Below are 13820 nucleotides of genomic sequence, written 5' to 3' on the forward strand. Positions count from 1 at the left end.
TGACCCAGGAAGTCTCCCTCACCATCCAAATCATGGCAGATTCACTTCAGGCTGGGGCTTACATCAGGGGACAGGACTGTGGAGGTAATCTCTTCATAGCTGTAACCCCTCTCTCCCCAGACAGAGAGTGCTGCATGTCTGTGCCCACATCTGTCCTGCTCATTGCTTCATGCTCCCTGCAGTCTCTATCAGCCCTTGTGTTTCCCATCCGCTCCATTACTGTACAGTAACTTATAAAATGACATGTTCAGCTGTTTCTAGATGTTTGTTTCATTAGTTTTACTTGTTATTCAGGCTAATAAATCATTATTTTTGGGGTGTGGAACCAGTTGTCTGCATTTCTATGATTTCTTATGGGAAAATTTGCTTTGGTTTAAGAGTGGATTTGGATTACAAGCACGGTGCCGGAACGAATTATGCTCGAAATCCAAGGCACCACTGTACTTACATTCCAGTAGAGTTCTTCTCCTTCATGGATCTGCTCACTTCCTGGTTTCCTCTTTGAACTGTGACCCCGCTGTCGCTATGCAACAGCACCCACACGATCGCCCTTGCTTGTAGTCTCAGTGGAGACCAACTGCCAGTACTTCCAGGAGATTGCAGTTGAACTGATCATGGCTGGCCAAACTTGGTGGATCGTGACCAAGGTAAATAGCCATTTCTATGTGAGTCGGCTAGATCCTAAATGATAACCGAGCTGTGATTGGTTGCTATCAGCAACAGCATTGTTACTGTAATATGCTCCTATTATAATCCAGGGCTGCTCCGAAAGACTCCAACAGTGTCAGACCCTCACAGAGTGCAACACATAGAGGAGTATAGGAAACTATCAGTGTATTCTGGAGCCGACCATTAGGGGGCAGAGACGTCCTGCATACTCTGCTATAGCCCATCATCAGTGATAGTACTGAGTCACAGCCAGCAAACACAACCACATAGCGATCTATCATGAAAATGAAGCGCTCTGCCCATAAGGGAAATACCAAGATGGCGGCCGGAGCCTCAGGCGGGTGACGTCACGTCCTAGCGCCCTGGCGGTGACCGTCTCCAGGGAACGCGGTCTCGGCTTCCTATAGGAGAACGCGTTGCTATAAACATTGGCAGATCGTGACGTCTGCGTGGTGGGCGGGGCTTCGTACCCCTGCATGAAAGCCCGGGAGGCCCCGTCCCCGCCCCTACACTTTCTACCTGACAGGAAGAAGCAAGATGGCGGCGGCTGACGGGGACGACTCTCTGTATCCCATTGCCGTGCTCATCGATGAGCTGCGCAATGAGGACGTGCAGGTGAGGCGCGGGGAGCCGGGGCGGAGGCGGCCATGACCGGGGGCGGACTGACGGCTCCTGCGCTTCATACACCGGGGCCGGTAAAGGCCTGCGGGCCCCGGGGTGCTCGGTGTGGCCCCCGCCCGGCCCTGCTGTGTCACCTCTTATGCTGGAGGGCATGCTGGGAGCTGTAGTCCCCGCACAGAAAGGGCCTACACCTCCCATAGGAGTTCGCGAGAGCTCTCCGGGCCCGCCCCTCACCCAGGCGGGCTGTATCCAACCGGGGGGGCTTAGATACACGGCTGTAGCCCACCTGACTTGGATACAGAAGTCAACAGCCTTGTTCCCAAATAGCAGACTGACTGTCATGTATCCCACCTGATAGACTTAGATACTTAGAGACTTAGATCCGCAGCAGGCTCCATCCCTCAGATGGCCATTGAGACTGTATCCCACATGTAGGCTTGGATACGGTAGAGTGTGTATCCTGCATCTAGGCTTGGATACGGTAGAGTGTGTATCCTGCATCTAGGCTTGGATACGGTAGAGTGTGTATCCTGCATCTAGGCTTGGATACGGTAGAGTGTGTCCCACGTGTCTGCTTGGATACAGTAGAGTGTGTATCCCACATCTAGGCTTGGATACGGCGGAGTGTGTATCCCGCATCTAGGCTTGGATACGGCGGAGTGTGTATCCCGCATGTAGGCTTGGATACGGCGGAGTGTGTATCCCGCATGTAGGCTTGGATACGGCGGAGTGTGTATCCCGCATCTAGGCTTGGATACGGCGGAGTGTGTATCCCGCATCTCGGCTTGGATACGGCGGAGTGTGTATCCCGCATCTCGGCTTGGATACGGCGGAGTGTGTATCCCGCATCTCGGCTTGGATACGGCGGAGTGTGTATCCTGCATCTCGGCTTGGATACGGCGGAGTGTGTATCCCGCATCTCGGCTTGGATACGGCGGAGCGGCTTTCTTGTTATATTCCGCGGACTGCCAGGTCCCTCCTCGTGTTGGGCACTAAGATGACATCTCTGCTTTCCCTTTAATTAAAGGGGTACTCCAGCAAAGTTTTTTTTTTTCTTTTCAATCAACTGGTGTCAGAAACTTTTACCGATTTGGAATTTACTTCTATAAAAAAAAACCTCCAGGCTTCCAGTACTTTTCAGCTGCTGTATGTCCTGCAGGAAGTGGTGTATTCTTTCCAGCCTGACACAGTGCTCTCTGCTGCCACCTCTGTCCATGTCAGGAACTGTCCAGAGCAGCAGCAAATCCCCACAGAAAACCTCTCCTGCTCTCCAGACTGCAAAGAATAGAGCACATCCTGCAGGACATACAGCAGCTGATTAGTACTGGAAGACTGGAGATTTTTTTAAAATAGATATAAATTACCAATCTCTGGCACTTTCTGACACCAGTTGACTTAAAAGAAAAGCTTTTTTACAGACTTGTCTCCTTCTTGTAGTAATTAATCAGTCCGTCGCTATGACTGGGATCTCTGCACACTGTCAGCAGGAAGACATATTGGGGGGGGGGGGGTCATTCGCTGTGTTTATAGGGGACTTGTGCAGAGGTTTATGATCCCCTCATGTGATCACAGTGCAGGTATATCCCCCCAGGTAAGAGACCTGATGCTGCCGGCCTCCTGACACATGACCGGGTCAGCCATACTGGATTTCTGCTGTTCTTGGGCCCCTATATGACAAGGAGTCCATGTCAGCTGATATCTCCCTGAGTAATGTGATCAGCGATCAGCGGAGAAACAAGCAGACGCTCACATATCAGCTGATCGGGGCTTTTTAGCAGGAAAAAGACCCGTTGTCAGTCAGCCGCCCCATCTCCCTGTGTAATACGGGGTGGACGGCCATAGGGCCACACATACGAGCCAGTGACCGTTCTCATGCCGTCCGAGGTTCCGGTATAGCTCTGATAAGCTGTGTGTATGCTTAGGCTGGGTTCACGCTACGTTTTTGCAAAGAACAGATGAAAAATGGATGGATGTGTGTGTATCCGTTTTTCCATTGACTTCCATTATAAAAAAGGAACAAAACGGATCCATATTTTTTTACTGTACAAAAAAACATAGTCGACCTCATTTTTGTGTCCGTTAAAAAAAAACAAAAACAAAAAAAACAGCTGTTTTGATCCTTTTTTATATAATGGAATTGAATGAAAAAAACGGATGCACACACATGCATCCTTTTTTCCATCCGTTTTTTTGTGAAAGTAGCCTTGTACAGGAAAGGCTGTCAGTCACAGAGTAGGACCGCCCACTTGACTTATAAGCCACACCCTAAGCGAATAGTTATATAAATAAATAGGGATCTATCCGTCTGCTCAGCCATGGTGACATACATTTTATGGAGTCATGTCCATATGTTATAGGTGTGTGGCTGGAATATACCATCCCAGGTGGGGGTCAGCGACCTGTCAGGGTCCCTCAGGATAGGGCATGACTACTCTAGATGGAAATGCCCTTTTAATCCAACGCTTCTCCCATGTGCGGATGAGATCACCTGCGCTTCGTGCATCTTGAAGACAGTTATGGCAGCTGTAGGCATATAGGTGGCTTGTATGTAAAGTAAAATGGACTATTGTCTATTGTCTATTGAAGTCAATGGGAGCAGGGTTTTCCAGAATGGCGCTGTGGTTTTTTGAACCCATAAATCAGCATGGCTTCTATGTCAGACACCGGTTCTGCCTGTGTGAGCTGTCCCCTTACACAGCATGTCCTGGTGGGGGCACAGTAAGGAGAGGGGACGGCATGTTAGTCAGTGAAGCCATCTGGACATGGAGTGATATCCTACAGCACAGGTGTCAGACTCGGACCCTTCAGCTGTTACATTACTATTGCTCCCATCATGCTTGGGGGGGCTAAACCTTTGGCAACAGCTGGAGGGCCTGAGTGACACCTCTGTCCTATAGTGGAACATGATTGGCTCCCTAACAATCCGGATGTTTCCTGTGGTCCCCTACCTGGCTGCTAGAGTCTGTAGTGTTCCTGTCCTGGAAGGAGACCCCTGGGGTTAGTTCTCTTGCTGTTTTTTCTTCCTTTTAGCATAGTGGATCTCATACCCCACAATAGTGATGTAGTCTCTCACCCTTCAGGTTTTCTTTTGCCTTTCAGCTCCGTCTGAACAGTATTAAGAAGCTTTCCACTATTGCTCTGGCCCTGGGGGTTGAGAGGACCCGCAGCGAGCTCCTGCCCTTCCTGACAGGTACGTGATTAGAAGTAATGTAGGTAAGAATAAGACTGGTGTTATACATGGGGGATATGTACTAGGTCTGTGTCTAGCACAACGCTGGCTCTGTCACTGGTGACTGGGGGTATAGAGATGGCGTGGGACGCCCGGAGATATAGAGATGGCGTGGGACGCCCGGAGGGATAGAGATGGCGTGGGACGCCCGGAGGGATAGAGATGGCGTGGGACGCCCGGAGGGATAGAGATGGCGTGGGACGCCCGGAGGGATAGAGATGGCGTGGGACGCCCGGAGGGATGGAGATGGCGTGGGACGCCCGGAGGGATGGAGATGGCGTGGGACGCCCGGAGGGATGGAGATGGCGTGGGACGCCCGGAGGGATGGAGATGGCGTGGGACGCCCGGAGGGATGGAGATGGCGTGGGACGCCCGGAGGGATGGAGATGGCGTGGGACGCCCGGAGGGATGGAGATGGCGTGGGACGCCCGGAGGGATGGAGATGGCGTGGGACGCCCGGAGGGATGGAGATGGCGTGGGACGCCCGGAGGGATGGAGATGGCGTGGGACGCCCGGAGGGATGGAGATGGCGTGGGACGCCCGGAGGGATGGAGATGGCGTGGGACGCCCGGAGGGATGGAGATGGCGTGGGACGCCCGGAGGGATGGAGATGGCGTGGGACGCCCGATCTCCTGATGTTCCACTGTGTGCACCATAGTCATTTCTGAGAAACACACTGGAGGTACACTAAGGAATAACGTACAGGGCTCAACAATGGCACAAGGTGGGCCGCATTATTGATGGCTGGATCTCTTGTGCTGCCCTCTGCTTCATCATTTGTCACTGGCATATACTATATTACACAGGCTGATAGATGGCTATCTATATATAATCATATTATTATTAATTTATTTTTAATTTTTTTAAAGCATGTTAAAGTAACACAATTGCTCGTCAAGGCAGCAAATGTTCACTTCTTCATTGGCCAATCGCTGGCCCTAGTATACAGTGTGGTGTCTCCTTATTCAGCTGGTGACTACCATGTGTAGTTTAGTAGGGCCTAAATGTACAGGTTTTTGCAGTGTATTTGTTGAGATAATATGGTGAGATCTGCAAGGCCTGCAACATTTGTGACCGTCAATACATGGGTGATCACCTGACTCTTGGTCATACTTGGGAAGTGTTAGGCTGTTATTGATACGTTCATTTATACTAGGATGCCACATAGTGGGAAGAGTTAGGGTCCCTGGGTAGATAGGACACATGTTGGGCTGTACCGGAGTGTCAGTAATGCTGATGGTTCCGCATAGTTGACTAAAGTTACAGAACTTGTGGACGTGTCAGTAAGTCTCATTCGTGTCCTGCAGATACCATCTATGATGAAGATGAAGTGCTACTGGCCTTGGCTGAACAGCTGGGGACCTTTACTTCTCTGGTCGGGGGTCCAGAGTTTGTGCATTGCTTATTGGTAAGTCTTTGTGTTGAAGTGTTGGGTAGATGAATGACCCTTTCCTCCTGCGTATATAGACCTCTCTGATCACATCTTTTATCTCCAGCCTCCTTTAGAGAGCCTGGCCACAGTGGAGGAGACCGTGGTGAGGGACAAAGCAGTGGAATCTCTCCGGGCCATTTCCCATGAGCACTCTCCTTCAGACCTCGAGGCGCACTTTGTGCCCCTGGTGAAGCGCCTGGCCAGCGGAGACTGGTTCACATCCCGCACGTCGGCTTGTGGATTGTTCAGCGTCTGCTATCCCCGGGTCTCCAGCACCGTCAAAGCAGAACTCAGACAGTAAGGAAATGTAGTGGTCACCAGTTTTTTTCTTTTTAATGTCTTATTTTAAAGGTATCATTTTTTTCCTCAATACGTATAGTGCACATTAATTCTGGATCACCTTTGCTTAAAACCAGATGTCGGCTTGTTCCTCCATTATTCTTCCTGAAAATGAATATTGGTTCAGTTTGGCAATGTTCAGTCATTGCTGAGGTCAGAATCTGTAGGGCCAAACACTCAATTGGCAAGAAGAAAAGTAACGGCAATATTAAAATAGGAATAACAGACTATTGTTATGTGTAGTTCTTGGGGAGGAGAGACTACTTTTGCTCCGGTATTGCCGTTTCTTGAGTACATGTAAAGTGGATGTAAAAAGTCTACGCACCCCTGTTAAAATGTCATGGCTTTGTCATTCAACAGAAAACCAGACCTAGACACATTTATTTCAGATTTATTTCCACCTTTAGGCTCTGTTCACACTACTGAATCGGCGCAGAGATTTTGTGCGCAACCACCCCCCGAAAGCAACTGCAAGCAGTCACGTTCAAAGAGATTGAAGGCAGGAGTCTGCGCGGGGATTTCTGCACAGAACCTGTGCTGATTCTGTAGTGTGAATGGAGCCTTATTGTGACCCATAACATGTAGTATTCCATTGAAGAACATGTCCCTGGCATTAACATAGATGCATCCAGCCTGCCTTAGTGTCACACAGTGTTTCTATGGGAGGGCTGGCATGCCACTTACCTCCACTCAAGACATGTCAGTGCTTTGAGCGAGGAGCGGAGGCGTACAAGCCATCCCATAGAGACACTGTGTGACTCTGAGGCAGGCGTTTTTGCTTTGCTCAGCATGAACATACCCAAATTGTACAGATTATAGGTGATATTATAAAGAGGGAGAAGATTCTTGAATGATTCTTTTGTCTGATCAGCATTCTCTTCATATATGCCCACTGTTCCCAGGAGATAGAAGAAGCAGTATGGCCACCTCCTTGTTAGATGGTCACAGGGCTGCTGGAGCACCAAGCAGACCCTCATCTTATCTTGCTAAATGGTGTGAACTGGATTCCGAGTAGTTGGCCTAGTTATTATGAGCCTGGCCTAGTTATTATGAGCCTGTTACTAAATGTTTGTTTTCTCTTTTCAGACACTTCCGCAATCTGTGCTCGGATGACACTCCTATGGTCAGACGAGCCGCCGCCTCTAAACTGGGGGAATTTGCTAAAGTTTTGGAGCTAGAACACGTGAAGAGTGAAATAATCCCCATGTTCTCCAATCTTGCCTCTGATGAGCAGGTACAATCTTGGCGACTGATCTGTTTGGGAGAAGTTGTCTACATACCCTGTACTGGGCCATGTATCATTGAGCGCCCTGCGCCTGTCTTCCCAGGATTCTGTGCGCTTATTGGCTGTGGAGGCCTGCGTCAACATTGCTCAGCTGCTGCCCCAGGAGGAGCTGGAACCGCTGGTGATGCCGACGCTGCGACAGGCCGCCGAGGACAAGTCTTGGAGAGTCCGTTACATGGTGGCAGACAAGTTTACAGAGGTAGATGAGAGATTCTGGTGCTGAGGGTGATACTTACACCATGTTTCAGTCCAGTACACCCAGGACTTTATTTCCTATGTTACATAATTCAAGTTGTGATATTATATCCCTCGTAATGTGCTGATTCCTGGTCGTGTCTTTCATTCAGCTTCAGAAAGCTGTTGGCCCTGAAATCACCAAAACTGATCTGGTCCCTGCCTTTCAAAACCTGATGAAGGATTGTGAGGCTGAGGTGCGAGCTGCAGCTTCCCACAAGGTCAAAGGTAGGTCAACTTATCTTGTATAAATAGGGTATTTACCAGGGTAAAGGGTACTCAGGGGAGTAATGTGTGTTATTTATTTTAAATATTACTTTAATAAAGCTGTACTATCTGTAGCCATATTTAGGGAGACAGAGAGGCAGTACCTTCTGTATCTGCAGCATTTATAGAGAGAAAGTCTGTACTATCTGTGTCCATATTTACATGACCAGGTGCAGCGCTGTCTCACCACCACCAGTTAGGGCTCGTTCACACAGAGCAAAAGCAGCTGAATTTCTGCGCTGAAATTTCAGCCGTTAAAATAGGTGCAGAGCTAATTTCCATTGTGTTGAATGGAAATTCTGCTCTGCAGTTCACACGGTGGAATTTCCGCACTGAACTAATCCGCTTTCCGCCAGAAGAATGAACATGTTCATTCTTCGGCTAGCGGAAGCCTATACAAACCAATGGGGCTCTAATTTTCTGTTTCAGCGCGGAAACAAGCGTAATACAAGCGGAAATTACGCGCTGAATCAGCGCGGAAATGGGGGAAAAAAGGGGGGGGGGAGGAGCATTCTAGTATATATTCTGGTATAGTCTAGTTTACTCGCCAAATACTCGCTGAATTTCAGCGCTGAATGCATGCGGATTCAGCGCGGATTCCTCGAGTATTCCGCGCTGAATTTGTCAAGAGCTGATTACGAGCTGAACACTTTCCTAGCTGAATACGCAGGGATTCTGCTTACATTCTGCTTATATTCTGCTCGGAATTCAGCGTCAGTTGATTTCAGGCGGAAATATTTCCTTGCGTAATCCGCCCCTTTTTGCTCTGTGTGAACGTAGCCTTACTGTTTCCTGTCCTGTGGGAGCAGGATGTGGAGGAGGCTCTCCTCCGGTATGGACAGTCTATAGGGACTGGGGATCAACGAGGTAAGATATGTGCTTACCGGCTCCTGAGGTGGTTTCTCGGCCAAGTCTGGCTCCTGCTCCGGCACCTCCAGATGAACGGGTCCCCGCTAGTCCTCCTGGCCCCTCCGGTGTTACCTCGTGGCTTGCTTGTTTTCACTGATGCCAGGAGACTCGCACGCTGTAGCGGAGGACGTAAAGATGTCAGAGGGGTGTCCCTACTGCGGCATGCGCGTGCTACCGGAAGTGGTGCGTGCTCACGGCATGTCTCTGTAGGCCCTGCTCTGCAGTATCCGGGCAGAGGCCTGTCAGGAGTTGGCCTACCAGACTGCAGGAGGGTGAGCCCCGCAGACTAATGAGCAGAATGCTTAGTTCCTACTGTCAATTAGCTCATCCCTAGTCATCACAATCACATCCATACATTTTCGAACCCTCCCTTTTGCCCTTCATTTATGATTTCGGTATTCAGTTTGATAGTAAAAAAAAAAAAGAGTTCTCCCAGTTTTTTATTTTATTTTCTTTACCTTCCAGTAAGGATCCCCACTTATCACATGTTTGCATTGCATCGCTAACATTTTACATCACAGCTTTGTGCCTTTCATGTGTTTGCTGGTAATAGCAATCACAGTACAGGGGAAAAAAAAAAATATGTATATAATATATATATATATTTCTTTTTCCTGTTCCGTGATGGCTATTACCAGCAAACAAAACGAAAGGCACAAAGCTGTGATGTAAAATGTTGAGATGAAAACTTGATATGTTGGGATCCTTACTGGGAGGTAAAGATGTCTTCAGGATAGCCTGCAGCCTATGAGAGGCGTCTGGTTGTCACACAGAGATCCCAATCCGTTATGTGATGTCTTACATGTGTAATGGGTACAAGGCACTATTCTGTGCACAGAAGGAAATAATGAACTAGTCTCTGCCCCTTCAGGCCTCCTTGGAAACATGACGTCAGGAAGATGTCTATTAGGGAACGCTGCCGGATATAATGAGAGGGGGCGATTATTACAGTGTCTGCTCTTGTGAGCCTGCTAAGAAATGGGGGAGAAGCCGAAGGGGCCTGTATAATTCTCCGTATACATTGTGACTCAGGTTAGACTCACCCGCTGATGTTCTGCAATGCAGATCCAAGAAGGTGACAATTATCTGTTCTCCATGGAGACGCCCATTTCCCCTCATAGCCCTGGAGAGGATGGCGGAGAAACCAAATGACTAAACTAATTGATATGTTCATCTACAAACCTAAGCTGAATACATGTCCCACAGGAAGAAGGTACCACATCACAATGGATGTGATTCAGTCACATTGGCTGCCTTCAAAGGCTTCATCATAACATGGCATCTTACAAAAAGTGGGAAAGGTCACATGACTTTTTTTTTTTTTTTTTTTTTTTTTTTAAGGCTCCTCTTGCATGAGGCTGTAGTAGCTCTAGTACTGCTCCAATGCAGTTGGCGCTGGCTGTTAAAAATATTTTAAGGGTGCCTTCACACACACATCGCATCCGCAGCAGATCTGCAGCGAATTTGATGGTGCAGATTTGATACAGTGTTCAGTTATTTAGCTCTAATCTGCTGTGGATCCACCGCAAAAAAAAATCTGCTGCGATACGGTGTGTGTGAAGCTACCCTAAAGGTCATAACTTTTTTTCTTTAAATAAAATGTCTTTGATATGAGGCCTGTATGGTTTATACAGAGACATTTATAGATCAGTATATTCTCTTAGATCACCTGTTGCATATTGTGAAAGGGGTTGGCATCCAAAGGCATCCCCAACATTTATAAAACTGGGGTCTTAAAGTGTCACTGTCGTGTGTGTGTGTGTTTTTTTTTTTTTAAACTTTGTAATTAGGTTCATTAGGCAAATATGCCATTATGCAAATGCAGCAAAAGCCTTTCCCCAGGTCTTCCCCCCCCCCCCCCCTTTCCTCCTCTCTCTCATTCACTGCTCATTATCGGGAAATCTCAACTCTTTTACATCAGTCGGACCCTGTGTAACCTATGGAGAGGGGAGGGGGATTAGTCACAGCAGAGAACAAAGGATTACACAACGAGGCCTAAGTGAAAGCCACTATTCAGAGGTCAGAGAGGTCTGTGCTGACTTCAGAGGAGATAGCCGGTGAGGGCTTCAAACTGCTTTTTCATGATAAAAATGCATTTTTCGGCTAAAAAAAAACAAATTACAAAGTTTCTTAAAATCGCCTGTAACATTGATTTCTGGAAAAAAAAAATGTATAAAACTGTGACACTAAGTGCTTCTCAATGAACAGCGGCTGAAGGAAGGTGTGCACATAACCGTACAGGACTGCTGAAAGCTGGTTATTGTAATTGACCATTTAGAGTTGGCCTATAGAATTTGGGGCAGCAGTGCATATAATAGACCTAGACTACAGCTGCTTTCAACTGGGGACCCCTGTTCTTGTGATCAGTGAGGGCCTCAGTGGTCATCCCTCCTATTATTTCTATCCTCTGGTATAGTCATACAGAACCTCCCATGCATTTACCTATAATCAGGCAATGCTGTTCTGCACATGCTCAGTGGTAAGGTCTTGAAACAAGTTCGGAATCAGATTTTTGGTCACATTGGACCTTAACATACCTGATTTTTCTTTCCCATGAAAGACAGGTCTGTGGAGATGGTAAGCCGGTCATTCCTTCACTCGGCTTTTGCCCTTCAGGAAGATTTTGCACACCCCCAAACACATCACCTGGCTGGACCCGCTGAAATCAATGGTTTTAGACATTTCTGTAATGTGTGCGGGCTTTATATAGTAGTGTATGTTTTATATACAAGTGTGTAGTATAGCATCATGTACCATCATCTGGCAGGCCTCAGCACCTCTATATACATCCACTAGGGGTGTAATGGCACTCTGCATTATATGGGGTTAGGTAATGTAAGGTCACGGTTGCTTCCCCTCTGTATCTTGCTGCTCACAATCCTCTTCTCTCTGTAACAGAGTTCTGCGAAAACCTGTCTGCTGACTGTCGCGAGAATGTGATTATGACACAGATCCTGCCGTGCGTCAAGGTAATGGTGTTCACTGTTCTGTAAGAGGGTTCTCCATTGTGGACAAAGCCTGTAGAAGATGTACATTTTCAGCATGCTTGGGTTTGTTTGAACCGGAGCATGAACCATTTTACTTCAGGTGGCTGCAGAAGTTTGATGCAGGTCTTGGGAGTCCTGAAAACATGGATACAGTCATAGGCTATATCCATGTTTTCCAGAACTCCCTAGGACTGCATCCACCGGTAATGAAATGCCCCCTACATGGGGTGTACCTTTTATGCCCCTGCAGCCTGGACCTTCGCGTAAAGGGGTGTAAATGTACGATCTGCCGGGGGAACCGGGCTATGGAGTGGGCTCACGAGCTGAGCTCGCCCCATAGAGGGTGAGGACTGGCTGCTTGTGCGGCTGCCTGCCATTAGCCCCTTAAACACTATGGCATAGCAGTGATCAGTGTAACTGATCTAATTTGTGTATGTTATAGTCCCCTAAGGGGACTATAAAAGTGTAAAAAAAAATAAAACATATCCCAAAGCCCCTCCCCCAATAAAAGTGAAAATCAACCCCCTTTCCCATTTTATACATAAAATACATAAAAATAATAAAGCTAATTAACATAAATAAAATAAATAGGCGATCAATACGTCTGATCTAGAAAAAAGTTACTAATAAAAACTAGAGATCAGTTTTACTGCTAATAAAGATAGTAACTTTAGGAAACCTAGTAAACATGCATATCGCTGTGTTCAGACTGACCTATAGAATAAAGAAAAAATGCCAGTTTTACCCTAAAGTGCATTACGTAAACATGAAATGCCCCAAAATTTGCGGAATCACATTTTTTGACCCAAATTCACCCCATAAATGATAGCACAACCTCAGGCGCAGTGTAAAAGGGTCCTTAGCTGTGTCTTCTAGAGTGGGAAGCCCCTTTTGTAGTAGCTTTCCATGTTGGCTTATAAAAGGAACCCCTGCGTTGCCTCTTTTAAAACCATTTAACTATGGTTGAGTGGGCTTCTGCATTGGTCACTCGGACTGTAATCAGTTGTGCAGGCTACTACAGTATATGGTTACTACATGTCGCTCTTCTGTCGTCTTCCTTCTTAGGAGTTGGTTTCAGATGCCAACCAACATGTGAAGTCTGCCCTGGCCTCTGTCATCATGGGCTTGTCTCCTATCCTGGGGAAGGACAATACCATTGAGCATCTTCTTCCTCTCTTCCTGGCCCAGCTGAAGGATGAGGTAAGTGTGTAGTGGTTACTGAGTAACATCTGTCTGTTCCGCTCTGTATACAGATAGGATAGTGAAGGGAAGGGAAAACATTCTGTAAAGTAAATCACAATCTGCTGTTGCTTTGTTTTAAGCATGTGTCCATTGAATTAGTGTATAGTTGCCCCAGCACATAGGATGCAATCAGCCAACGATCAGGCGTTTTCCCATTGACCGGTCCCATAGAATTTAGTGTTTCTAGGAATGCTTCGCGTAGCGTGACGTCTCTCACCTCACCGGCGCGGCTTCAAAATGTGGTGGTTATTCGGGACCCTGCCAATGCAGTCAGAAGGTGTGCAGGTGTGAGAAAGCTGTCTGGCCGTGCCTGGCTTGATTGCGGTATTGATGCTGATGGAAGCGTGGGGCTAGCAGAGTGAAGGAAGGAGCGAAGGAAAGCTGATGGCGTTCTGGCGGAGAAGCAGCTGATCCAGATACGAGATTAGGTCGAACTTTTGCAACCGACTGAGAGATCTGTGAAAGGCGGTGGAGGAGACGGAAGACTGCTGAAAGTCTGGGGTCACAAGATAAGAAAGAACTGAGAGCATTGAAGCCGCCGAGGAGGGGTGTAGTATACATGTGAAAGTGTGTGCTTGAGGGAAGAGGAACTGTGAGCTGAACTTT

The 13820-nt window shown here is 47.7% G+C and overlaps 1 protein-coding gene across 2 annotated transcripts in view; it reads left to right on the forward strand.

The window, feature by feature from the left end:
• Positions 1 to 568: 568 nt before the first annotated feature.
• Positions 569 to 13820, forward strand: part of LOC138769072 (serine/threonine-protein phosphatase 2A 65 kDa regulatory subunit A alpha isoform) — a 29716-nt gene continuing 16464 nt past the window's right edge. Inside the window, exons 1-9 of one of the 2 annotated variants that reach the window (XM_069947273.1) lie at positions 569 to 647; positions 4390 to 4480; positions 5827 to 5927; positions 6016 to 6248; positions 7377 to 7524; positions 7619 to 7774; positions 7923 to 8037; positions 11884 to 11954; positions 13038 to 13172. In XM_069947273.1, coding sequence (XP_069803374.1) covers positions 615 to 647; positions 4390 to 4480; positions 5827 to 5927; positions 6016 to 6248; positions 7377 to 7524; positions 7619 to 7774; positions 7923 to 8037; positions 11884 to 11954; positions 13038 to 13172 — 1083 coding nt within the window. In that variant the 5' untranslated portion in view covers positions 569 to 614. Of the gene's footprint in view, positions 648 to 1172; positions 1285 to 4389; positions 4481 to 5826; positions 5928 to 6015; positions 6249 to 7376; positions 7525 to 7618; positions 7775 to 7922; positions 8038 to 11883; positions 11955 to 13037; positions 13173 to 13820 lie in introns of those variants that run through there. The other variant, XM_069947271.1, reaches the window with a different exon arrangement.

This window comes from Dendropsophus ebraccatus, chromosome 12, assembly GCF_027789765.1.
Source record: "Dendropsophus ebraccatus isolate aDenEbr1 chromosome 12, aDenEbr1.pat, whole genome shotgun sequence".
Lineage (NCBI taxonomy): Eukaryota > Metazoa > Chordata > Amphibia > Anura > Hylidae > Dendropsophus > Dendropsophus ebraccatus.